Below are 24,834 nucleotides of genomic sequence, written 5' to 3'. Positions count from 1 at the left end.
CACAAAGTCAAGGGTGTTAAACCTAAGGTTCCTAAAAAGCTCAGAAAAGGTAATACACATAAAATATTAGACACTTGAAAGCATTCACTGAACAAGGGGTATATTTCTTCTAATGTTCTATCCAAGATTGCTCCTGCATGTTTGGAATGGTAATTTCTTATATTTTGATGATTTGTCTTAACTTACCACCTTTTGCTTCTTAGGTACCAGCAAGAGCCAGACACCTTACTCAACCACTTCCCTGCCACCACCTCCAGCGTCCCATCCAAGCAGCCAGCCACCACCTCCAACATCCCATCCAGCCATCCAGCCGCCACTGCCAGCATCCCACCCAACACAGCAGCCAGTCCCAAGCCTACCCCCCAGAAACATTAAGCCTCCCCTTGACCTGAAGTAAGTAAAAGATCATCTTACAACTTCATCACCAATGTCTTGCCCAGGGATTTCCAAATTATTTGTGATTGGGTGCTAAAAGATCTATAGAAAACTTCTGTGGTACTTTAGTGGGCAGTTGGCAGGGAGAAGGGCAGGCTCTTTTAAAAGTTCCATGTCTTTCAACTGTGGGCATCTGTACAAATCAAAATTAAGTTACATACTTTCTTACTTCTAGAGGGAAGAACCAGGGGTACAGTCACAATCTGAACCAAGCAAAACCAAATTCCAACAGAGTAAATAACTCAATGTCTAGTTGTCTGTGATTCACTCATGATCTTCTGGGCCAAAGGGCCTGGGTCACTTCTACAGCTCTGCCCTCTGCAGCACACACTTTTGTCTTCTAGGCTCCAGCTGGCTCCATTGCTGCTGCTATTCTTGGTGATCATCCCCTAACATTGGCATTTCCAAAACCCTAGGGTTCTTTGCTGCAACTGGCCTAACAGTAGCCTCTCCTAGACTCTCTTTAGTGACTCCAGCCCCGCCACACAGTGCCAAGCCTCGGCTACTCTCCACAACCTTCACACCTTCCAAACCAGCACCACCTGGGTGACTCTTAACACTACCAAGTTCAGCTGCCAGCACAAGGCACAACCTTGTGGAACTCTGGAACACAGCTTCTGTGTGCTGTCCCTCAGGAAACAGTTACCAGAATATTTCACCTCAGTTGTGCTGGTTTCTTCTTAATGGCTGCTAATTTCTTCAGCTCCAGCTGACCAGTGTTGAATATCCCAGCAAAGCAAAGGTTTCACTTGAGTAGTTCTGGTATCTTATTAATCACAGCTGATTCTTCAGCTCCAGCTGACCAGAACTGCAGATTCTTTGCACAAAAAAATCCCAATGGAGTCTTTGCTTCCCTCTGAAATGTCACAACCCAGGCCTCCATCATCTGCACTGCTCTCAGCATGCTTTCCTCCAAGCTCCTACAGAACAGCTCTGAGCTTTCACCATGCAATGATTTTTCAGCCCCAAGTTCCAGGGTCCTTCCGCAATCCTCCCCAAAACAACATGTTCACATCTGTCATAGCCATACTCCACTATCCTGGTACCAACTTGTCTTAGGGTTACTATGGTTGTGATGAAACACCATGACCAAAAGCAACTTGGGGAAGAAAAGGTCTTCACTCAGGGTTGCACATAACAGTTCATCATCAAAAGCAGCGAGAACTTAGGCAAGGCAGGAACCTGGAGGCAGGAGCTGACGCAGAGGCTGTGGAGGGGTGCTGTTTACTGGCTTGCTCCTCATGGCTTGCTCAGTTTGCTCTCTTGTAGAACCCAGGACTACCAGCCCAGGGATGGTACCACCCACCATAGGCTAGAGCTTCCCTCATTGATCACTAATTAAGAAAATGCCTTGCATCTGGATCTTACAGAAGCATTTTCTCAACTGAGGCTCCCTCCTCTTTAATGACTCTGGCTTCATCAAGCTGACACAAAACTAATCAGTACCGTGATAATCCACTACAATAGCGTAATTTGACTTCACCTTAGTCTCCCCCCCACACACCGTACAGTTGGTCTTTTGTCCATAATCCACATATTAGAACTTGTTAATTACAAAATCATATTGAGATCTTCCTTAAGTGCTTCAGGATTCAATAAATTGAAAATTCATTTATTATGAGTACCCATGACTATTTTTCACTTCATAATACTTCTTTAGGTGTTTAAAATTAGTAACTAGGGATGTGTGAGCAACTTGGTGAATCTTATCTTCTATGCTTGCTGTTCTGTGTATGCATATTAACATTACACCCTTCCAGGCATTTGGGTCTGTAGATGTTTGTTTGAAGACTCTGTTATCAAATCAAAGTGTAAGACATCTGCCTACTATTATATTAAGGCTAAAAAAATATTAACCTTATTAAAATAACTAATATATGCTCTCTTAAAACTTACTTTCCATGCAAAATATTTCTTTTCACATGTATAAAATCGTATTTCTTATTCCTAATTTTTCTTACCCTCTGGCAAATTTAACCCTTTGAATTAAGATTTCAGAATTTCTTTTTCATGTATTTATTTTTGCTTGTTTTGTTTTGTTTTGCCTGAGACAAACCCTCACTGTACATCCCTAGCTGGCCTAGAACTCACTATGTAGCCCAGGGTGGGCTTTGATCTTATGAAGGTCCTGCTGCCTCTGCCTCTCAAGTGTTGAGATTGCAGGCATGTGTCACCACAGTGGGACCCCAATCCTGATACTTCTAAAGTTTGTTATATAGCTCTGTCCCAGACACCAGTTTCAGAGAAGCCTCTTGAGTATGGCATAGTTGTAGTATGGAATCTTCACAAATGACTCAAACATGACTTCTGAAAACTGAAAAGGCTTGGAAGCCAATCATCACCTCGTTAAGGACAGTAAGGAAAGAAAGGGTATTTGATACTGTATCTACTACTGCTTCAGGAGTCCTCCAGACCACCCATACGTCTAATGACTCACTAAAAGGACTCACAGAACTCAGTGTACAGAAACATGAGAGATCAGTTTCAATAAGGTAAAGAGGGGGAAGAGACAACCAGCAGGTGGCGCTAAGTATTGGCTTCCAGGCAATTCCACAAACCAGAGAAGGGCATAGCGAGGATAGCTATGAAAATGCAGTGGGTGTCTCGGGCAGCATTCAGCAGACGCCGATCAGAGGCGGTAGAAGCTATAAGGTTTCCACGGGAAGCAGGGGAGCTGTCTCATAGGTTCCTTGGACCTGACAACCGCCAGAAGACCAGACGCCCAGACAGAAAGCAAGCATTCACATCAGTCACGTGGTTGGTAAGATCTCACACAGGAAACTGCTTTTATCAGCTAGACCACTTTCACTGCGAGGTATAGTTGTAAGGGAAAATGTATTCTTGTATATAAATCACAGGCCAGCCTTGCAAGCATCTTATTCTAAAAACATAGCAAATTTGAGCCTGCTGCGTTAACTCTCTGAAAAGCCTCATCCCTAGAATCCATCAGAATAAGTCTCCTAAACAGGCTGTAGAAAGAAGAAAAGGTTTCGAAAGTCACGCTAGAGCATGGGATGCTGGGCAATACGCCAGCTCTGCCAGAAACCACAAAGAAGGCAAAGGACTCGGGTTCTTAGAGGCAATACTGTTTCCATCAGTTATATACAAAGTTCACTGATAGTAATAAATTTTGCTTCATCTCAATTACCATTATATTGGGGACTCCTCTTAGTGACTCATCTATGATCTGTCAACTTCATTGAAAAAAAAAATTCACCCAGAAGAAAAATGGAAAGAATAGCAGGGGCTTAGGTGTTTTACATTACCTGGAAAAGCTATGCTTGGAGTATTAGGAAGCTAATTATCATATGCAGGAAAGGGGGAAAGTTAAGGATATCTAGAGCTAATCTGTCTCTTCAAAAGAGGAAGGGTCAACAGTTTTAACGTTCCCATCAGTAAATTCCACTATGAGGAAATATCTAGACTAGAAAATTTCCCCCATGGAAGGGGAAGTTAGATAAATACACAGAGGAAATGAAAGCAAAGTGGACCTTCACATTCAGGCTCAAGAGTTGACAGGAAATGTAGGGTTGGGTTCGGGGTAGAAAAGTAGAAGATGGAGGTGCTTCTGCACTTCCTGCCCCATGCTTGAGAATGTCTCCATGGATGCTTCCCAAGTGCTGCTCTGCAGGTCTGCAACTGATCTCCCACCAATCAAAATGCACGCTCAAGAGCTCTCTGGCTTTCCAAATACTCCCTCGATGAATTTTTGAGTCAGTCCTCTATGTCCCTTCAACTGACCTTCAGGGAATATTGTGCACAAAACAGAGATTCCTCCCTGCCTTTATACAAGGCGAGGGCCGGAGTAAGAGGAACAGTCGAACAGGTCCAAGTCCCTGGAGTGGCCAGCAAATGTCAAATATTGAGAAGGAGTGCTGAACAGAGTTAGTAAGACTGGGAAGGGTATTACAGACTCACAACTTTAAACAGAGATGGGAGGTAGCGAAGATGCAGGGAAACATGGGCATTGGGCATAAAGCTTTGGGGGAGAGAGAATGAATAGAGGAGGCCTAAAGAGTCCAAAGGCTAAGGAGGAGGTTAGCAGGACCACGCTAGAGGCAGCAAGAGAAGGGGCCATAGGAAAAGAGCCTTTCATGTAGGGCTCCATGTGTTGTGACCCTCTGTAGCTGTCACCCTGAGATGAGAAGCCCTGCGGGTGGGGACACAGCACCACCAGGTTATTTGACTTGTGTTTCTTTAAAGTCACTTGAAGTAGATGGGCAAATGTCAAGGGCGGCAGGAGAACTAGTTAAGTGTTGCAGAAATGCATGCCAGCTATTGAGGCATCCCTACCCAGGATGGGCTGCCCTCGGTGGAGGGGCCAAGACATGTCTGCACCGTGGATAAATTTTGAAGGGAGCGACAGCAGAATTTGGATTTAGTTGTAGAACTCAAAATAAAGATCATTCATGGCTCCAACAGCTTTGGTGGCTCTTAGCAACCGGAAAGACAGTGATTCCTTCAAATGACATAGGGAGGTTGCAGGTGAGCCATTTGGGGGGAGAGGAAGTAAGTTATGACTAGGAACTGGGGAGATCGCTCTGCAGTTCAGAACTGTTGCTCTTGAAGAGGAAGTGGGTTCAATTCCCAGCAACCACGTGGTTGCTTACAAACATCCATTTCCATGGACTCCAACAGTCATGCACATTGTATGTATACACACACACAGGTAAAGCATCCATATACACAAAAGTCAAATGAATAAATCTAAAAGGTTTGTTTTTTAAGCAGTAATGGCTCTGGAAGGTAGAAGTACTATTTAAAGTTCAAGTGGAGAGCTGAGGAGACAATTGGAGAGTTAAAAATGGAGAGCTTCAGAGAGAGTTCTGATTATAAAGATACAGCCGGGAGAGACATCGGACTCTATATCCCATACTTAACGTGATAAGGCTGGTAAGTTGACCAAGGAGAGGGAGGGAAAGAGTACAAACAGAAAAGACAAAACTCTGGGTCTGGGCCTGCCTAGGGGAAATGGGGACAGAGGAGAATAAAGAGGAAGAAGGAATAAAGTAGGTGTACTGAGGGACCAGGAAAAGGGACAGTGAGAAAGTGCCTCGGATGCACTGAAGGCAAATGAGAGACCTATGGAGGTTGGCAGGCGTGAACAAGTTAGGAAAAAGCACGTGTCCCTGACGGCGCGGCTTTCAAGGGGGTGGAAGGTGAGGCTGCAGTGTCTCTGTTCTACCTCCATTCTGTGGCTGTGCTAGAACACTAACCAACAGCAACTTGGAAAAAGAAAGGGCTTACTTCATCTTATCCTTCCAGGTCTCTCTCCATCATGGAAGGAAGGAAGGGCAGGAACTCAAGATAGGAACCTGAAGGCAGGAACCATGGAGAAACATTGCTTGCTGGCTCACTCACTCAAGCTTAGCTAGCTTGATTATATAGCACAGGACCATCTGCCTAGGGACAGTGTCAAACACAGTGGCCTGGGCCCTCCTACATCAGTTAAAACTCAAAATAATTGTCTAGGGATACCCCAAAAGGCCACTTTGATCTAAGCAATTGCTCAATCCAGGCTTTCATGTCAGATGACTCTGAGCTGGGTCAAGTGGGTAATTTAAGCTAACCAGGACAGGTGGCTCAGGTGGGGAAGTGCCTGCCACACAAGATGAGGACCTCTGCTTTGCCCCCGTCACACATGTGAAAAGTTGTGTGTCGCCGCATGTGCCTGTAACCCCAACGCTGAGGAGGTGGAAGCGTTACTGACGTGGCAGAGACAGGTAAACTTCCAAAGCTCACCGACCAGCCAGTGTAGCTAAATGACAGGCTCTGGATTCAGTGAGCAAGACCCTGCCTCAAAAGATAAAGTGGAAATTGATAGAGGAACACACCTGACTTCAACCTCTGGCCCATGCACGCACACACATGCACACACGTAGAAACTGGAAAGAGCCAATACACACACTGTTGACGACATAAGGCAATAACTGGCCGGGGGAGGGTTTTTGTTTCTGTTTCTGTATTTGGAGGCAGGATCTCACATACCTGTAACCTAGGCTGGCCTCAAGTATGCTATGTAGCAAGGATAATATCGAGCTTACATGGAAATAACAGCATATTTTTATATGGTGATGAGGAACAGCCAGTAAAGAGGAAGAAATAGTCTAGGCAGGGAAGAATTCCTGGGACAGAGTCTACCTCAACTTCCATTTAGTGAGGGATGGGCTAGAGGACTGTCAAGGTTAGAGCTCTCGCTGGGTGCACAGTAGAATCTCCAGCTGGGGTCAAGGGAGAAATCTGGGGAGATACGGATTTTGACCACGTGGAGCCTGTCCCACCTGCTTCTGAAGGTATTCCCAGGAGTGACTTGTAATCATGTCATCCAGGTCAGTTTATCTTGTAAGTGTGAGAGGTCTGGAGGTAAATAGGAACCAGAAATCATGAATAACTTCAAACATCACATAGTTGAAGACAGAGTTACATGCATTTTGAATTGTATTGTTTCCCCACCTAGTGGTCAGAATACATACAGCTCATTCCATTTTCTTCTATGTTAACTCAGACTTAAAAAGTGAAATGGATCCAAAGACTGAGCTTTTCATTATTAGTGTTCAAATCAGTGTCTTTCCCTGTAGCCCACTTCTTAGTACTGTTTTAAAATGAATTAGAATTGTGTCAGCGTGACTGGCCCTTCAGATGGAAACAGAACCAGTGGTTGCGTTTTTATATACAAAACAAATCTCGTGGTTATTAATAGTAATAAGACAGGAAAAGTGAGGTAATGAGAAATAATAAAGAATGGGAAATGACTAAGTTTAGAAAAGCAAAGGGCAAAGTGTTCTTCCCCTGAAGTCACTCTGGCTAGTAGAAGGGATTGTTTTGAATAAGAATGTACCAGTGCAGTCTTGTAATTAACTACAAACGATTCGAATTTTCCAGAACTTGAAACTTGGCACGTCCGTGAGCCACTGCTAGGCAGCCTTACCTAACTCCATTTGGAAATTTTTGGCTTGGGCCAGTCATAGTTTCGAAATATCTCGTAGGTTTAGTATAGAAAGACATGTTCCAGAGTGAGGGGTTCATTCCTGATAAGGGCGGATATAAAACAGTTTTATATGTCACTTAACATACCTCTTCCTTCCGAAACAGATCCAGCAATAAAAAGTTAAAAGCTAAATTTATGAAGAGTGAATACAGCATAAAACCCAACAGTTTTATATCTTTAAATGTTAATACATAGAATCCCAGTAGGTTTTGTTTGTTTGTTTGTTTGCTTGCTTGCTTGCTTGCTTGGTTTTTTTACCTACCTGGGAACTGACCCAGGGCCACACACATGCACACACACACACACACACACACACACACACACACACGACAAGCACTCTGTCACTGAGCTACAGCTTTCTAACACGACAGGCCTAATAGTAAATAATATTAAATGAACGTCATTTAGTTCTTTAGGCTGTGGCGCGAAACAAAGCACTGTGGTGGAAGCCTGCCAGAACGGACTTATCACCACAGATAAGCTTCCTGCTGCTTCTCCTCCTAGGCCTCCTCCCTCTGCTCAGTTGTCTGTGGGTTTGCTTGTGAGTAGTCCCATTGTTCTCCTCTTCATCTGGCTGTGGGGCTTTTCTCTATGCCTGGAACTCTGAGCAGTTGGCGGCAATTGGCCTTGGGTTTGTTGAGGACATGTGCACCTATTTCTTATCATCGTCTTTGTCCATTGCATTCTCTCCACTGTCGCTGCTCTTGTGGTCACTGTTTCGTAGTTATTATTTTAATATGCTATACGGCATACACTCAGACACATAAAATAGCATTACATTTTGTATGGCATAATATTGAGTATATGTGTGCAAATGACATGTTCTAGGGTAAAAAATGCTTTGAATGAATGTGCTAGGATAATACTCTTTGCTTTATTATTATTATTTATTTATTATTTATTCAGGTGTTTTAGAAAGTAGTAGAGTGGGTTTTTGTTTGTTTGTTTAATATCCTTTTACACAAACGGCAATAATTCATTTTGGTGATAACAGTTACTCAGTATCACTGTTATATCACCAGTTCATTAAAAATATACACAAGCACAGACCTATCAAGGCAGGAGTTATTCTAAAAGTATTTTCAAAATGACAGTCTTTATAGTAAATTAACAAAGTGAGGATTACTTTCCTCGAGGCTTTTGTGGTCTGGTCCGAAGACCTGCAAGCTTTTACTCCATAGTTACAAAGTAGCACAGGATAGTCACTCTAGAGGTGGGCATGTCTCCCAGAAGCAGCAAGGAGCAGACTTTGGGGCTAGGGAACAACCTCCCAGAAGAGGCGCTGTCAGAGAGGGTCAGGGCCTACAGCAGGGGGATGACAAGAAGCCAGAATACCGGTAATGTGCTCACTAGGACAAGCCTGCCACCTGATTTCAATCTCCTAGTACCTACAAAAATGTGGAAGGAGGGACCCCACCCCTGAGCGTTGTCTTCTGACCTCCACCCATGTGCTCAGGCACACACACACCATTTACAGTTAAAAAATAATAACAAAATAAAAAAAGAACCAGAATTAACCTGGGAAAAGGAAGCATGGGCTAAGCATAGAGAAAGGGGAGAAATAGAGTGTCCAGAGGAAGAATTCTGTATCAACAGGAAAGGAGAAGATGTGAGAAGCAGAAGTCCCCCCCCACCCCCACCCCCCGGCATGATGGCATATGCCTATAATCCCAGCACTTGGGAGGACTGAGAGTTCTAGGCCCCTCTGAGCTACCCAATGAGAGCCTGTCTCAAAGATTAGGATCACAGGGAGGGAAGGGAGGAGGGAAGGGAGGAGGGAGACAAGGAATTCGAGAAGTAAAGCAGTGGAGGAACGGAACCGATTACACCAGCCCTGTGCCCAGTTCGCTATGAGAAGAACTATTCATTCTGCTTGCTAGAATGTCAGTGTATTTTACATCCAAAGAATTCCTGTGTTTTCGAGTAAAATGCTATCCATTAAAGCTAAGCTGAAGGACTTACGGGAAGTACTTACATACTTTACATACATTGTAAAACTTGTTATTTATTCCATGCATACACCTAGCAATTTTATTTAAACAATTATTTTCAAAAGGATCTTTTTTTTTTTTTTTTTTTGCTTTGCTTGTTTTCTTTTGCAACTTACTATGTAGCCCAGGCTGGCCTTGAACTCCAGAGTACGGGGATTATAAGTATGTCAGCACGGAGCTCTATTAACCATTCATTAATGGTTGGATGATTCTACTTCAAGTGGTGTCAAGCCAACAATGCTGTCTGTAAAGTGAGTTAACCCTCCTTAGGTGTTTTATGCTGCATAGACAAATGTAATATACTGAATCGCCTTTTTAAGCATTTCAAAGGCCTTAAATCAGTGCTTCTCAACCTTCCTAGTTCTGTGACCCTTTAATACAGTTCCTCATGTTGTGGTGACCCCCAACCATAAAATTATTTCATTGCTACTTCATAACTGTAATTCTGCTGTTACGAATTGGAATGTAAACATTACATCACAGGATATCCGCCCATAGATTGAGAACCGCTGCCTTAAATGAACTCCCGGAATTACTTCACTTCAGAAACCCCTCCCATGACACTGTAAAAGCTTTGTAACTAAATCAGTTCCTTTAAGGAGCCCAAGAGCTTTTGTCATTGAATTATTCTTATTTTTTTAGAGAAGTATAAGTATGGGAAGATATATTTAAATATATGGAAGACAGAGACAGAAATATAACGGCCCCAATATCCCTTACCCACTTGAGGAGTTATAAACCATAGTCCTGTTTCATCTGTACCTCCATCGCTTATCTTTCTTGTGCCAATCTGAGACCAAAAACAAACATCGTCTTATTTCATCTCTAAACGTTTCAGTCGATATTCTCCCCAAATTAGACCTTGTGCGTTAGTATAAAATATGAACTCAGTCATCAGCATGACATAGGCCTCTAATCCCAAAAAGATTTTGCCGCAGGGAGGTTGCTAGGTCAAGACCACTCCAGCTGCTAAATAGTAAAACTCTGTTTAAAAAGAAAAAAAAAAAGATTTCAATCATATTGTACATGTGTGCTTTAAGTTTGACTAAGAGCTCACAGCTTTCTTTGATAATTCATGTTCATAATTCTCTTTATCATGGAGGTTTGCCCACCACCTCAGTTTTTCTTTATTCCTTGCAGTTTATTTGTTGAGGTTATCACGTTGTTTTCTGATAGTATGGTTAGCCCTGTCTGGGTTTTGCTGACTGTGTCTCTGTAGTGCATTTATGTATTCTCTCCCCCATGCCTCCTGAAGATTGCTAGTTGGATGCAAGGTGACTTGATTGCATTTGGTTTTTCTTTCTTTGTGTTTTATTTTGGGTTTGGGGTAAAACTTGTTTCTTGATTATAGTGTATTTTTTTTTTAAGATTTAGCTATCTTTACTTTATGTGTATGGGTATTTTGCCTGCACATATGTATGCATACTACATGTATGCCTCGTATCTACTGAGGCCAGAAGAGGGTTTTGGATCCCCTAGAACTGGAGTTACAACTTGTTACAAGCCACCTTGAGCATGTGAAAAACAAAGGCGGTTCCTCTTTCTATACAACCTTCCTTGCTCTCTTTCAACTCACGGCCTCTTTTATCATTAATCACTGTTACATGCATATATTTATGTACATTTTCATTTTAAAGTGAGCAAGAGCGTCTTCTTTATTCTCACATTTTTTTCTTTCCTGTTTCCAGAAATCCTACAAATGAAGAAAACCAAGATGGTGTCATGCACTCTGATGGTAAGGGGTAACTTTTATTTCTAAAAAAAAAATCTGAGCTACATGTTTGAATTAGTCAAATGCCATGGCATCATGAATGGCATTACCATCACTGGTCTATATAGCATCCCTTCCTTGTGTTAGTTATTTCCTGGAATTCTCACGATTCATTACCTTCTTTCTCTCACCATAAGCAAACATCCTAAAATACTTAATGTGTGTTTGCACATATTCTTCTCATGTGATTGTATGTATGTATATGTGTAATTTATTTAAAAAGTGTGTTACAGGGTTTTCTTTTTGAGGACACTCAGCGTAAGGTTTTCCGCAGCTTCCACCCTCATTACTGGGTACACACGTAGTCTGTTATCACTAAGTACTGAAGGGGAACCCTGCACAAAGGGGGCTTCTTCCTAGACCCCGGATTATGCACAAACCACAGGCAAACACCTGTTTTCATAGAGAGATCTTTATTAAGCGGGGAAGAAAAGTTTAAGTGTCTGCTTTCTGACTCAGGCAGAAAACAGCAGCAAATGACCTTGCAGGTGTGATTTTTTTTAATTTAATTTATTTTTATTTTTATTTTGCAATACAATTCAGTTCTACATATCAGCCACAGATTCCCTTGTTCTCCCCCCTCCCGCTCCCCTCACCTTCCCCCCAGCCCATGCCCCCTTCCCACCTCCTCCAGGGCAAAGCCTTCCCGGTGGACTGAGATCAACCTGGTAGACTCAGTCCAGGCAAGTCCAGTCCCCTCCTCCCAGGCCGAGCCAAGCGATCCTGCATAGGCCCCAGATTTCAAACAGCCGACTCATGCAATGAGCACAGGACCCGGTCCCAGGCAGGTGTGATTTTTAAGAGGAGAAAAAGGGAAAGTCTAGGTTAGAATGGGCTAGGGTGTGGTGATAAAGGTATTGATCCTAGAAGGACAAAGGACTGCCTCTGGATAGAGAGGAGACAAATGTGGCACATAGGCAAATGGAGATTTATAAAGGTAAAGGGGAAACCCCGGGTTAGGATGAAGTGTTTAATCTTAATTGGGCATGTTAATTAGGTGAACCAAAGGGGGCTCTGATAGCTGGCCTTTGGTAGTCATCCTCAGGAGGAAGTGGCCAAAGAAGGAAACACACTTTGGAGGCTAGCTTTAGGAATGTAGTCTAACAGTTTTTAGCAAGGCAGAGGGAATCGGGGAGAAGGGCAAGACCTGCCAGAGCCATGCTGGCCACACAGAAGCTGGCCAGAGTTCCTTCCAGAACTACACAGTACACTGTAGAATGCACCCACATTTTATTCACTGAGATTATAAGAAATACTACAGGGCTCCTCTGTATGTTCATCCTATGTGGACTTCAGAGAGGCTTTTTCTAAGAGAAATAACAGTGGAATGGCTGGTTATGAGCTACAAGGTATTTACTTTGCTGAGTAGAATGCTCTTCAGAATTGATGCCCTGTCTACAGTCTCAACAACAGGGCATGAACGTGGCAACATGGTCACCTTTTACTGGCAGATAGCATCACTGAGCTTTCTAATCTTTTCCTAATCTCAGGGTATAACGTTAGCTCTCATTTTAATTTTTATACTTTTTATTTTTATTGAACTTCTGCTGTGATATTGCCATACACTTATATAGTGCATTCTGATCACACTCACCCTCCCATCCTTTCTTATCCCACGCCCACCCTCATCAACACCACTTCCCCAGCATGAGTCCCCCTTCCATTTCATGATTTTTTGTTTTGTCTTGTAACCCACTGAATTTAGGAAGCGCCGTCTATGGGAGTATGAGTGTGGACCTGTCTACTGGAGTGTAGTCCACTTACCACTAGCTTCATCCCTGATGACAACGCCTCCCCTCCCCTGGCTGATTCATATTGGTTTTCATTTCATAATTCCCTTTTCCACTCTGGAGTTTGAGAGCGGACTTTGCTTATGAGATATTGTGACCTTCTCTCCTGTCAGCTGTCTTCTCTCCATTGACCATTCTGTTCCCATGGGGCTGTGTCTTCTCCTGGCTGGCTTGCAGGTGTTCCTTTATATCCCAGATATTCATCATGTCAACCTCGAACTTCTTCCATCCTCTCTATCGTCTATCGACTTACTCCATGCTGCCCTTCCTCCAGCACAAATATATTTTGATATTATCAGATTCATTCATTTTTGGCTTAGAAATTATTCTTTTTAACTTTTTAAAGAAGTCTTAGTTCCTAGGAAATAAAACAGCTCCTTATTTTTTCCCTACGAACTTCATCCCTTGTGTTTAGGTATTTGAGAACTTGGCAGGAAACTAGAATTGCTGCCTCATATACATATATATCCCCCTACCAAACTCAAAATAATCCATCTTCTTCCCATTATTTTATATTAAACCCCTATAGTATATCAGCTATACATGAACATGGGTATATGTGTGCATATATTATATGGCCATGTATAAATTTTTCTTAGTCCCTGTCTTAGTTAGGGTTGCTATTGCTGTGATGAAACACCATGACCTTTTGAAAAAGCTTGGGGAGGAAAGGGTTTATTCAGTTATGCTTCCACAACACAGTTCATTATCAAAGGAAGTCAAGACAGGAACTCAAGCAGGGCAAAAACCTGGAGGCAGGAGCTGATGCAGAGGCCATGGGGCTGGGGGGGGGGGGCTGCTGTTTACTGGCTTGCTCATCAAAGCTTGCTCAGCCTGCTTTCTTATAGAACCAGTGACTATCAGTCCCATGATGGCACTATCCACAGTGAGTTTGGCCTTCTCCCATCAATTACCCATTAAGAAAATGCCCTACAGGCTTGCCTACAGCCTGACCTTATGGAGGCATTTTTCTAACTGAGGTTCCCTCCTCTCAAATAACTCTAGCTTTGTATCAAATTGACATTAAACTCACCAGCAAGCCCCTGAGCTCTCTTTTCAATTCTCTTGTCCCATCTATATGTTTTATTATGATTGTGCTTTATATCATTTTCTCATTAGTTATGTTAGATTATGTCTTGATATCTGGTAGAGTGTATATTACACTAAACTCAAGTAGTCTTTTTTTAATTTAATCACCTTGACTTGTTTGATACATGAAAGCAAATCCTTGAGAAAGAATGAGTCAAAAGTGTGGACTATTTGTGATTTTTTTCCCTGTTGTACATTTCACACAAGTACATGCGTCAAATGTACTATGTCTTACATAAAGCAATAAAAAATAGCATAATTTGCTTTGACTTTTGCATTATCTTATGAAAACTAACAAAATAATTTTATAATTAAATTACAAGTGTTAAAAATACCAGGTATCTAAGACACATGTTTTGTGATTTAGAGGATAAGTTCTGTTATACTTTGAACTGATATGAGTATTATTTTATTCAATGATCATATGTTGAAGCACTTCTTAATTACAGTGTATTTTTTAATCCTGTAGGTCCTGGAAATCTAGAAGAGGTCAGATATTTTTATTTCTCTTTTTCTTTTGCAAAAATTGGAATATTTAACAATTATTATGACTCACTTTCTATTGTTATAAACAGACAAATAAAAAGTTTTATAAGTATCCATGATATTTTTTTCCATTTCTAATCTTACTTAATTGAAATGCTTGAAACATTATATGCCAGTCAATATGCTGACTCATGGTAGTGTAATGATGAACTTATGTCTGGCTGCACAGCTAATGACTGAGTAAGACAGAGAATGACATCTCCTTTTCTTTTTCTTATGTATCTCACAATTTGAAAAAGGGAGAGCAAGAGAGAGAGAAAAGAAAGAAAGAAAGAAAGAAAGAAAGAAAGAAAGAAAGAAAGAAAGAAAGAAAGAAAGGAAGAAAGGAAGGAAGAAAGAAAGAGAAAATTTCAAATAAGCCAATTTAGGCTCAAATTATATAAACTCACAAAAAATTATTTTAAAAAATAAGTTGTCAATGAAATACATTGAAATAAATATATGATCTTTTGGAATAACCATAGTTAATAATTACCTGTTTTTCTTGATAGGAACAAGAGAGTGAAGGAGAAACATACGAAGACATGTATGCATTGCATTTGTTACCATAAGAATTTTCTTGTAAGATGAATACAATGTTTTGTAAGAGGGATCATGGGTGTGCAAAAGCACTAGGAAGAAAAAACTTTATTTACACAATGGTTGGCCTGTAATGACATCCCTTATTTCACTACAAAGGACTAAAACTGGCTTACTTCTCCGAGGACTCTACATATGACCCTGGTGACAAACTGCCATGTGAGATCTGCAAGCTACTTGAAAGACAGTCAGGGACTAGATTCAAGAATCTGTATTTCTCCCTCTCAGTATCCTGAGGAAATGAATTCACTGTTTTTTGTACCCTTATTCACTCAGGCACAGCGGTGCCATGGGCTGTGGCTAGCACCCAGATGCCCACGTTCTAGTTGCTGGATAGATATGAAAAGTGACTCCATGACTCCACAATAGAGTTCAAAATAGACGGAGAAATTTCCTGGAAACAGTGAGAAAATAGGAGTAATCTTACTCAATCAAATGCTGAGCTCAGGTGTCTTAATTTTCTCTACCCAATTATTCAACCAGTTCTAACTAATCTCTACATCAAAATTAATATGAGTGCCTGTGAGCATGTGCTCATGCATGCCCGTGGAAGTGAGAGGGAGAGATGCCAAGAGGTCATGAGGATGGGGGGAAGGGCTTTCTGAACAGTGCCTTCTTCTCTGTGGTGGTGACATTGCCAGGGGAAGGGGATGGGGCTGCCATAGGAGGTATCTGTAGCTGTGGGCCTCCTTCTGGCTGTACAAAGTCTCGCACATTCAGAATGTTCACATCTTTAGCTTCTTGCCTCCATCTCCTCTTCAGAGACCTTCTTCTGTAGTGGGCAGACACTGCTCTGCGTAGTGGTTCCTGACCTACAGACACCTGCACATTGTAGCCGCAACTTAACAATTTCTATTCACAGAGAATCGTCCAAAGAACGAGACAAGAAACGGGAAAAGGAGGAAAAGAAGAGGTTAGAGCTAGAACGAAAGGAACAGAAAGAAAAAGAAAAGAAAGAACAAGAATTAAGGAAGAAATTTAAGGTAAGAGCTCACTTGCTGAAGAAGAGAGTGGTAGCATCATTCTGAATCTTTCTTTTATAAACATTACAAGAAAATGTACGAAGTTGAAAAGTACTTTTTATCATTGTTTTGAAACAATACTTTTTTGTTCAATACACCACCTTATCATTTACCATAAAAAATGAAACAGGATAAAAATAATCCAAATAAAATTTAATTAGCTTATAATTGGTGGGTATCCAGGGATTTTTCATTGATCGAGGAAATGAATACATCACTACTGTGTGCCTTACATCTGAACCACACACATAGGTGTCCCGGTGGCATACCACACAGTGACGCCATGAACACAGTGTTCCTGAATGAACCACAACTCCTTTGAGCTACTAGAGATCCTGGTACCTGCATCTGAACTATATGTTTGCCTTTAAGACCCATGCTTACTGATTTCTAAGACCTACCGTCTCTCCTCCTTCTTGAAATACCTCGATTTCCAACCTTTATCTTCTCTGATTTCTGGTAATTTAATCAACTCTATTGCTACCACCACTGCATTACACATACAGGTTGAATTTCTCAGTTATCCCGTATTTGATGACATAACCCATCTGGTATGTTCTGGTGCCTCAGGAGTATTTGGAGTGATGATCCGAGTTACAAAACCATTCTTCACGTTTAAAGGAATACATACTGTTTTATTTAAATATTTATTTCTCTAGAGAATTCAATACATGGAATTACAAAATATGACTCATGTATAACTTCCCAGTACATTTGTTATGTTGAAACAAAAGTTCAACAGGGTGATGCAAGAAAAACATCCAACTTGAAGTCATTTGGATAGATGTGGATTTCAATCCCAGCTGGGCATACAAGTTCTGTGCTCTTGGACTTACTGCTTATCTCCTCTAAGATTCAGAGTCTTAGTCTTTAGAGTGAAAATAAGTGGAATTTTTCTATAGTTTGTTATGGGATTGATTGAAATACTATATAAGAGCCAGGGTATCTACTATGAGTTTTCACAAATTTTAGGGAAAAAAAGCTTTTCATATACAAGTAAAGTTATGATTGCAATGTGAAAACTAAAACATTTTACTCACGCAGAATGCATGACTACCAAGATGTATATTCTTCAAGTAAAAATTAATTTAATGCATGAAAATATATATGGTGTACTTTTCACCAGAGATTGTTCATGGTTTTCAAGGATTTGAGATCAGTTTGAAAAAATAACTAATATATTTTTCACACATTCATTCAAATAAAATTGTTAATAACTAAAACAATGTATAAATCATATCAATAGATAGAAATGCAAGAGTTTGTCAAGTCTGGGACCTTACAAGCTACACTCCACCCAGGTGTTAATAGACACTGGGGCTTATAAAATGTGAGACTCCATCAGAATCAGAGCATCTCATAATTCAACTTGGATTTTCCTTTTTCTTTTTTGCTGACATATTGATGTTTATTAAATACTAAAACAAATTTCACATTACTAAGAAATTCTGCTCTAAAACCGATATGATGATACGCATTTCACTGATATAGTAAGAAACTGCCAGCAAGTAACCAGTTCACCTTCTGAACACTGCATGGATTCAAGTCCAGTGCAGCTGCAGAAGATTTATAATTCAAATATTCAGATTATAGGTTGTTCACAGAGGCCAACTACAATAAATCCAGCTCAGCCCATAAACTTTCTACTTGAGTCTGCTTTTTACAAATAAATCCCAGAATTAATGCGGCAGTTGGCTATCAACCTAAGCTTTAAAAAATATTTTGATGGTACACAATTAATATATCACACAATTCCAGACAACATAGACTCAATAAAGCAGTTTCTTCCCAAAAAAAATCACAATCCATATTTATTTATCAAAAGATGAAAGACACCCTATTGAATGAAGACCTCGGTTTAGAAATAGAAATTTCAGATCTAAGGACTCATGCCTTAAGATATATTATCCTCCTATTAATAAGTCATCATGTTATCCAGAATTTTAGCTATGAAAACTTTGCCTGGTATTTATTTACTATTTTTGAAACTGTATCTAAAATGCTATCTTATTTGTAGCAGGTAGTATTTACTACAGGTTTATATTCAACAAGTGGAAGGAAGGAAGGAAGAGAGAAAGAGAGGGAGGGAGGAAGAAAGGAAGGAGGAAGGGAGGGAGGAAGGAAGGAGGAAGGAAGGAAGAAAGAAAGGAAGAAGGACAAGCTAGTATACATAAGTACATACATGATGCCCTTTCATTATACGTTTTGCCAGGGTGCTTATGCTCATCAGATCCCTGTCACTCTCTCATGAACCACAAGCACATGCTCTCCTGTTCTTTGTTGGCCTTACTGCACCTCTGTGAATTTCCCTTGACTCTTTCAATAAGAGCATTCACCCAGGATGATGGCTGTGGGATTATCGTCTTTCGAAATTACATTCCTCAGTGGTTTTCTCTCATACTCTTCCCTCCTCTTGTAGCTAACAGGCCCCATTCAGGTCATCCATCGTGCGAAAGCTTGCTGTGATGTCAAAGGAGGAAAGAACGAACTGAGCTTCAAGCAAGGGGAGGACATTGAAATAGTCCGCATCACAGACAACCCAGAAGGAAAATGGCTGGGCAGAACTGCAAGGGGGTCGTGTGAGTGCACCTTTTCCAGTGCCTCCAAGGCTTCAAGGCCTTGTCTTTTTCTTATTCTCTCTCTGTCTCTGTCTCTCTCTGTCTCTCTGTCTCTGTCTCTCTGTCTCTGTCTCTGTCTCTCTCTCTATCTCTCTCTGTGTTATTGTTTCTGGGTTTGTTTTTTGTCTAGTTCTTTGAGAATATCATATAACATGTTTTTATTATATTCTCCTTCCCTCCCCTAACTCTTCCCAGATTCAACCCTTCTTTCCTTTTCAACCAACTTTGTGTTATTTCATTTTTTTTTTCTTTTTCCCATCAATACCAGTTTATGCTACCCAAATATTCTTGGGTGTGTGGTCTTTCACTGGAGTCTGCCCTATACCAGGGGCTATACTCTTAGAGCACACTGACTCTTCCTTTCCCAACAACCAACAATGACCAGTCACTTCTTGGTTAAGGGGTGGAACTTCCTGCCCAACTCCCCTCTCATGCTGGGATTTGACCCGGCAGGGTCTTGACATGTCTTGTGAATAATGTCACAACTACTGTGAGTTTGTGTGTACAGCTGCCCTGCTGTGTTCCAAGGATGGTTTCCTTGTAATCATCCACCACTTTTTGCTCTTACACTCTTTCTGTCCCTCTTCTAGAATATCCCTGAGCCTATGGTGGAAGGGATGTCACACATACCTTCCATTTAAGACTGGGCATTCTCTAGTCTCTTAGTCTCTGCATTTTTGCCAGTTGTGGGTCTGTGTGTTCATTAGCATCTACCAACAGAAGCTTCTGATGAGAGTTGCAAGAAGCCTTAATTTATGGGTGTAATTATAAGTCATTAGGGGTTAGTTTAATACTACATCCATTTATCAGAATAATAGTAGTACATTTTCTCCTAGAGTCTATGACCTGCCTAGTCATATGTTCCTTTTGAATTCACATTAGATCCTTCCAGACCTACGTGCCTCATGTTAGGAATACACTATTGAGCAAGCAGAGAGAGAGAAAAAAAAACTAAAATGGCAAATGTAGTTCTTTTTCAGTGAAGAACAATGCAATGTAAAATTTTACAAAGGTCATTATGTTCTCCATTTCAGTTAGAAGAAATGTGTTATGTGATTCACTTTAGAATCTTCAAATTGATTCTTGACTCACTTAAAAGTACCACAGAGTTAAGTCTCTGCAGAGTACATAAAACCTCAGGCTACACAGAAGGTCTGTAAGTCAAGATTACAAGCAAAGACAGCTTTTTAATGTTTAATAAAATGCCTTCGGGTTTTTTTGGTTTTGTTTTAGTTTTGTTTTTTGGTTGTTTTTTTTCTTTGTGTGTGTGTGTGTGTGTGTGTGTGTGTGTGTGTGTGTGTGTGTGTGTACATGCATGCATGCATAGCCTGGGAACCAAACCCAGAGTTTTGGACATGCTAGGCTCCATTTCTAGCCCTAAAGAGAAATATCTAAGAGCAAATGAACAATTGCTTAATTTTAAATTATAACTTAACTTTAAATTGTAACTCTGAAGTGTTTAAGCTCCATTTACCTGGACTTCTCTTCCCTTTTGGTAGATGGTTACATTAAAACAACTGCTGTCGAGATTGACTATGATTCTCTGAAACGGAAGAAGAACACTCTCAGTGCTGTTCCATTGAGACTTGTTGAAGATGACCAAGAAGTTTATGATGATGTGGCTGAGCAGGATGCCCCTAACAGGTGTGTGACACACAGACTGTAAGCAGGTCACCGTCCCCTTGCCAGACAGCATGTATTTCAAGAGACCACAATTTTACCTTTCATGTCACTAATGGTCTCAATCACTAAACTAAATCACCCATGTACAACAACCCTAGTTTGAGGGGAAGGCCATGTGTAACTCCATTGTCTTTAATTTACTTGTTGGCCACACACATCGTGTTACTTGAACTGTAATGGGCTGTATAATTGTGTTAAACGTGTTTTCTACTACAAAACACTTTTATAATATTTATTATGATTTGATCTTAGGGACATGCCTAAACTAGTATGATTTGGGAAACTGTGAAGTAGAAGATGTAAAGTATAGCCCCCTTTTTTTCTACCCTTAAATCTATGAGTCTACATGCCTCTCCTGTCATTGCTTGAAAATATAACAAGAAAAGAATGGCTTCCACTCCATCTCCAGTATACTCCTTAAAAGTCAAATTTCAATCCCTTACTATCCTTAGATATTGACTAAAGGTCCACTTTCCAGTGCCTATTTACTCCACTACATTAAAGTGGCATTTCCTCCTAGAAAAATAAGCACACTTTTGTGGAGCAGAAAAAAAAACAAAACAAAACATCTTGTTTGGAGAAGAAAACAAAGACCATCTTCTCCCACATGCCTAATTATTAGTTTCTCATGGCTAAACTGAAATACTTAAGATCTTTGACTTAGAAAGAGAAGTCTATGTAACTTATGTTCTGTAAGTTCTAGCCTGAGAATAAGCTAAGTGCATACACTTCATACAAATATAAATAAATTCATGCAATAGATGAAATGAGCAAATGGTAGCTCTGCTCCCAGCATATGACATTCCTGAGGCATTAGATATGAGCATCTCCAAAGGAAACATATTCACCAGGAATCTCAGCCATCCAGAATGCAATTAATTTTAAGTATTGCCTCATGCATGGAAGTGGCAGAGAAAATAGAAAATGAAGGGATAGAAATACAAAATAGAAATGAGGATGAGAGTGTGTCAACTTCTTCACAAATCAAGTTCTAGAGCATGATATATCATGCATGCCTTTCTGCAAAGTTCCATTGACAACAGTATGCTTTTATTTCTAAGTTCACCAAAGATAGGCATCAGACTAATTCCTCCCACTGGCTTGTAAAAGGAATGTTAAAACTGGGTACCAGTATTATATAGTTGTCCTCTATGTTGATAACATCAAACTTACTCCTGTTGCTGGCACTTTACCCAAAGGCCAAAATGAGGTTGGGGTGTAGCTAGGTTCAAAAGGGGTTAAACACTTGGAGTTCTGGATTCTTTCCTGTAAGATGGCAGAATTAAACAAATAGACAGTGTCTAAGTTTTTCCAGTGCTCATGCTTGGCTCTCACAGGACTCAAACAGGGAGATACAGGGAGGAACACACAACCATAAAAGCTAAAACAGAAAAAGTTCTGACTGTTGGGGAAATAAGTAAAAAAACAAACAAACAAACAAACAAAAAGACAACCTGGGTTTAGAGAAGTGGGGGTCACACCTTATAAAAGTCTCATCAAGGTGGCAACTTAGGGCTGGAGAGATGGCTCAGCGGTTAAGAGCACTGGCTGTTCTTCCAGAGGTCCTGAGTTCAATTTCCAGCAACCACATGGTGGCTCACAACCATCTGTAATGAGATCTGGTGCCCTCTTCTGGCCTGCAGACATTCATGCAGGCAGAACACTGTATACATAATAAATAAATCTTTTTTTTAAAAAAAGGTGGCAACTTAAAAGTTTTTTCTTAAAACAAAATGTAATGATATCAGATTAAAAGTTAGAGACTGTAGGTCTAAGATGCTGCAAAGAGTTGAATTGAATGCAGTCATAATTGTCCTAATTGGCTCCTAAAATAACAGAGTACGTTTTAAAGTAATTTTAAATATAATATATAATTACTGAAAATTGCCTCATGGGAAGTTTATTAAAAGCAAGCAGCATAATTGTTGTGAACTAGGGTACTGTAACTCATTGGTTCTTGCTGGTTGTGCATTGGCTATAATGTGTTGCCTTGTCACGATGTATCTACTACAATGAACATTCCTCTTGCTCTTCATATATTTCATCCTAGTTTTAAGTAGAATGCTAACTTTTGTAGTCCTCTCAGTATTTGAATTCATCTTCTTGAAAACTAAATAACTCATACATTCATTGTTTCTGCTTTGTTCTTAGCCATGGTCAGAGCGGAAGTGGAGGTGAGGCAACGGCTTTCTATGCTTGCAGTCTTGAAAATAATTGAGTATGTTAATGGCAAAAGACTAGTTGGCTAACAGTAAGAGGGATTTTTTATATTTCTATATGTTAAGGATTTTAAATGTAATTTTACTGGTCTATAGCCATTGTACTTGGTACTGATTTCTATAAGAACATTTTTGTACAAGTACATAAGCACTTTATCATATTCCCCCAACCTTCACCTTTTCACCTCTTCCTCTTCCTACCCATTAGTCACTTCTGTTCCCCTAGACAGTTTCTCTTCTGCTTTCTTGTTATACATACACATATGACCTTACGTATCTGTATAAAACCTAGGAACCGAAAATGAAAGAATTAGTGGGATTTGAATGTGGAAAAGGGATTGACTGGGAATCTATGACCCAGATTCTCGCCCTGGTCACCAAGTGACTGTGAGGCAGTCACTTCTGTCTTCAAGGTTGCCATGGACCCTAGTGTGACTCCACTCCCAGTGTGCCTGGGATAGTCTTGGTTTCTGCAGACTGTCTGAACACAGTTAGGAATAAATACCTTCCTTTACTTCCAGAATTGTCCCTGTCTAGATGGCAAACTATATGGCTACATTGATGATGCCTCCTGAAGACCCAGGCAGCAAAAGCAAGAGCTCAAATTCTTACCCTGAAAGTTATATTTCAAGGTCATTTTCCTGCACATAGAAGCTAGTCTACAAATACTTGTTAAGTAAATATTTGTCATATAGCAAAGTCCGTAAGAGCAAAACATAACAAATGAAGCAAGAAAGGGTTTTACTCTAATATATATGTATTAACATGTGACCTTTCCTTTTGTAGTTTCTTTTAATCACTGTTAGTGTTTAGGGTCGCCTCTCACACGCCATTTCATTTTCTTTATCAGTGTCTTAATCTGTCTTTTCTTTAATGTCCACTCACTGTTACCTGAATCTTTCTGACTACCTCCTCACTTCTCTTTTTTCATGATAAATATCGAATTCTACTTCCTGTTCTGTTTTACTTGTTTTCATAGTAATTCTCACACATTCGTTTTACATAAAGTCCAGAGTGTCCACCATCACTCATTTCTTTATTATGGCTTTGGTCCTAAAATGTTTGAAAATAATCAGTAAAGCAACTGAATTCTTAACTATCTATGTGATGCTGGGAAATTTTAAAGTTTTCTACTTAAATGGATGATATGAGAGAGGGATGCTTTCTGCATGCAAATAGGGGGAAATTAGTACCAAAATCAGAGTGACCTCTATTTGACCAAATTGCAAAACTGACGAAAGGTTTCCTTCCTTATCCAAATGAAGGTATGTTCCCACCACCGCCAGATGATGACATTTATGATGGGATAGAAGAGGAAGGTGCTGATGACAGGTAAGAATAATCATTGAACTGCCTTTTTTTTTCTTGCAAAATATTACATATACGGAAATTTAGTTTTCATTTCCAGATAGGATAAAAAGTAGAAAATACTGTTCTTATTCAGTCCTAAAATTATGTGAAGATTTAATTGACAGGAAAGGAAAGTCAAGAAGGGTAATTGTATCACACTGTAAGTGAAATGGTAGATGGGAAAAAAATCTCAATTATGGGAAAAAATGAAATGAAAACGGGACAAATTATAAGTGTTGTGGGTGTTTTTACAAATATTTTCCAATCATTTACCTATTAATCAATAATTTACCTTTACAACCATCTCTGGAGTTTATCAATAACGTGGCTGGGATGTCTTTTGCATAATAACATAATTATATCTGAATGTCAGGGCTCACACCTGTAATTCTAGCACCCTAGAGGCTTAGACAGAAGGATCACTTGAACCCAGGAGTTCAAGGCTAGCTGCTTAAAAACCCCAGGCTAACCTAGGCTACAAGGTGAGATCCTGTTTCAAGTAAATTGAGACCATTTGTTATCTATGGTAGTTTTATAGCAGAACCGGTATTGAATAGTTAAACCATTGCTTAATAATAAATTCTTTTATTTTTGTAATAATGATTTATAAAATCTTTTGAGTTGATAAATTTTCTTTCCATTTTAAAATAGAATATTTAAGATCTAGTAATTATTATTTTACTTCTATCATAAATAATACCAAGTAGACATTTTAAACTTAATTCTGATTTGACCTAGCTTTATGTTTTAGAA

At 40.1% G+C, this 24,834-nt stretch overlaps 1 protein-coding gene across 1 annotated transcript in view; it reads left to right on the top strand.

Moving 5' to 3' along the window:
* Fyb1 (FYN binding protein 1) overlaps nucleotides 1-24,834 on the top strand; it is an 81,755-nt gene that overhangs the window by 38,056 nt on the left and 18,865 nt on the right. The window contains exons 2-10 of the mRNA XM_059276246.1: nucleotides 204-393; nucleotides 11,103-11,149; nucleotides 14,534-14,553; nucleotides 15,102-15,136; nucleotides 16,052-16,172; nucleotides 18,631-18,790; nucleotides 20,329-20,473; nucleotides 22,664-22,686; nucleotides 23,997-24,063. Coding sequence (XP_059132229.1) covers nucleotides 204-393; nucleotides 11,103-11,149; nucleotides 14,534-14,553; nucleotides 15,102-15,136; nucleotides 16,052-16,172; nucleotides 18,631-18,790; nucleotides 20,329-20,473; nucleotides 22,664-22,686; nucleotides 23,997-24,063 — 808 coding nt within the window. The remainder of the gene's footprint in view (nucleotides 1-203; nucleotides 394-11,102; nucleotides 11,150-14,533; nucleotides 14,554-15,101; nucleotides 15,137-16,051; nucleotides 16,173-18,630; nucleotides 18,791-20,328; nucleotides 20,474-22,663; nucleotides 22,687-23,996; nucleotides 24,064-24,834) is intronic.

Source organism: Peromyscus eremicus, chromosome 11 (assembly GCF_949786415.1).
Source record: "Peromyscus eremicus chromosome 11, PerEre_H2_v1, whole genome shotgun sequence".
Lineage (NCBI taxonomy): Eukaryota > Metazoa > Chordata > Mammalia > Rodentia > Cricetidae > Peromyscus > Peromyscus eremicus.
This window is presented reverse-complemented; position numbering and strand designations above follow the sequence as displayed.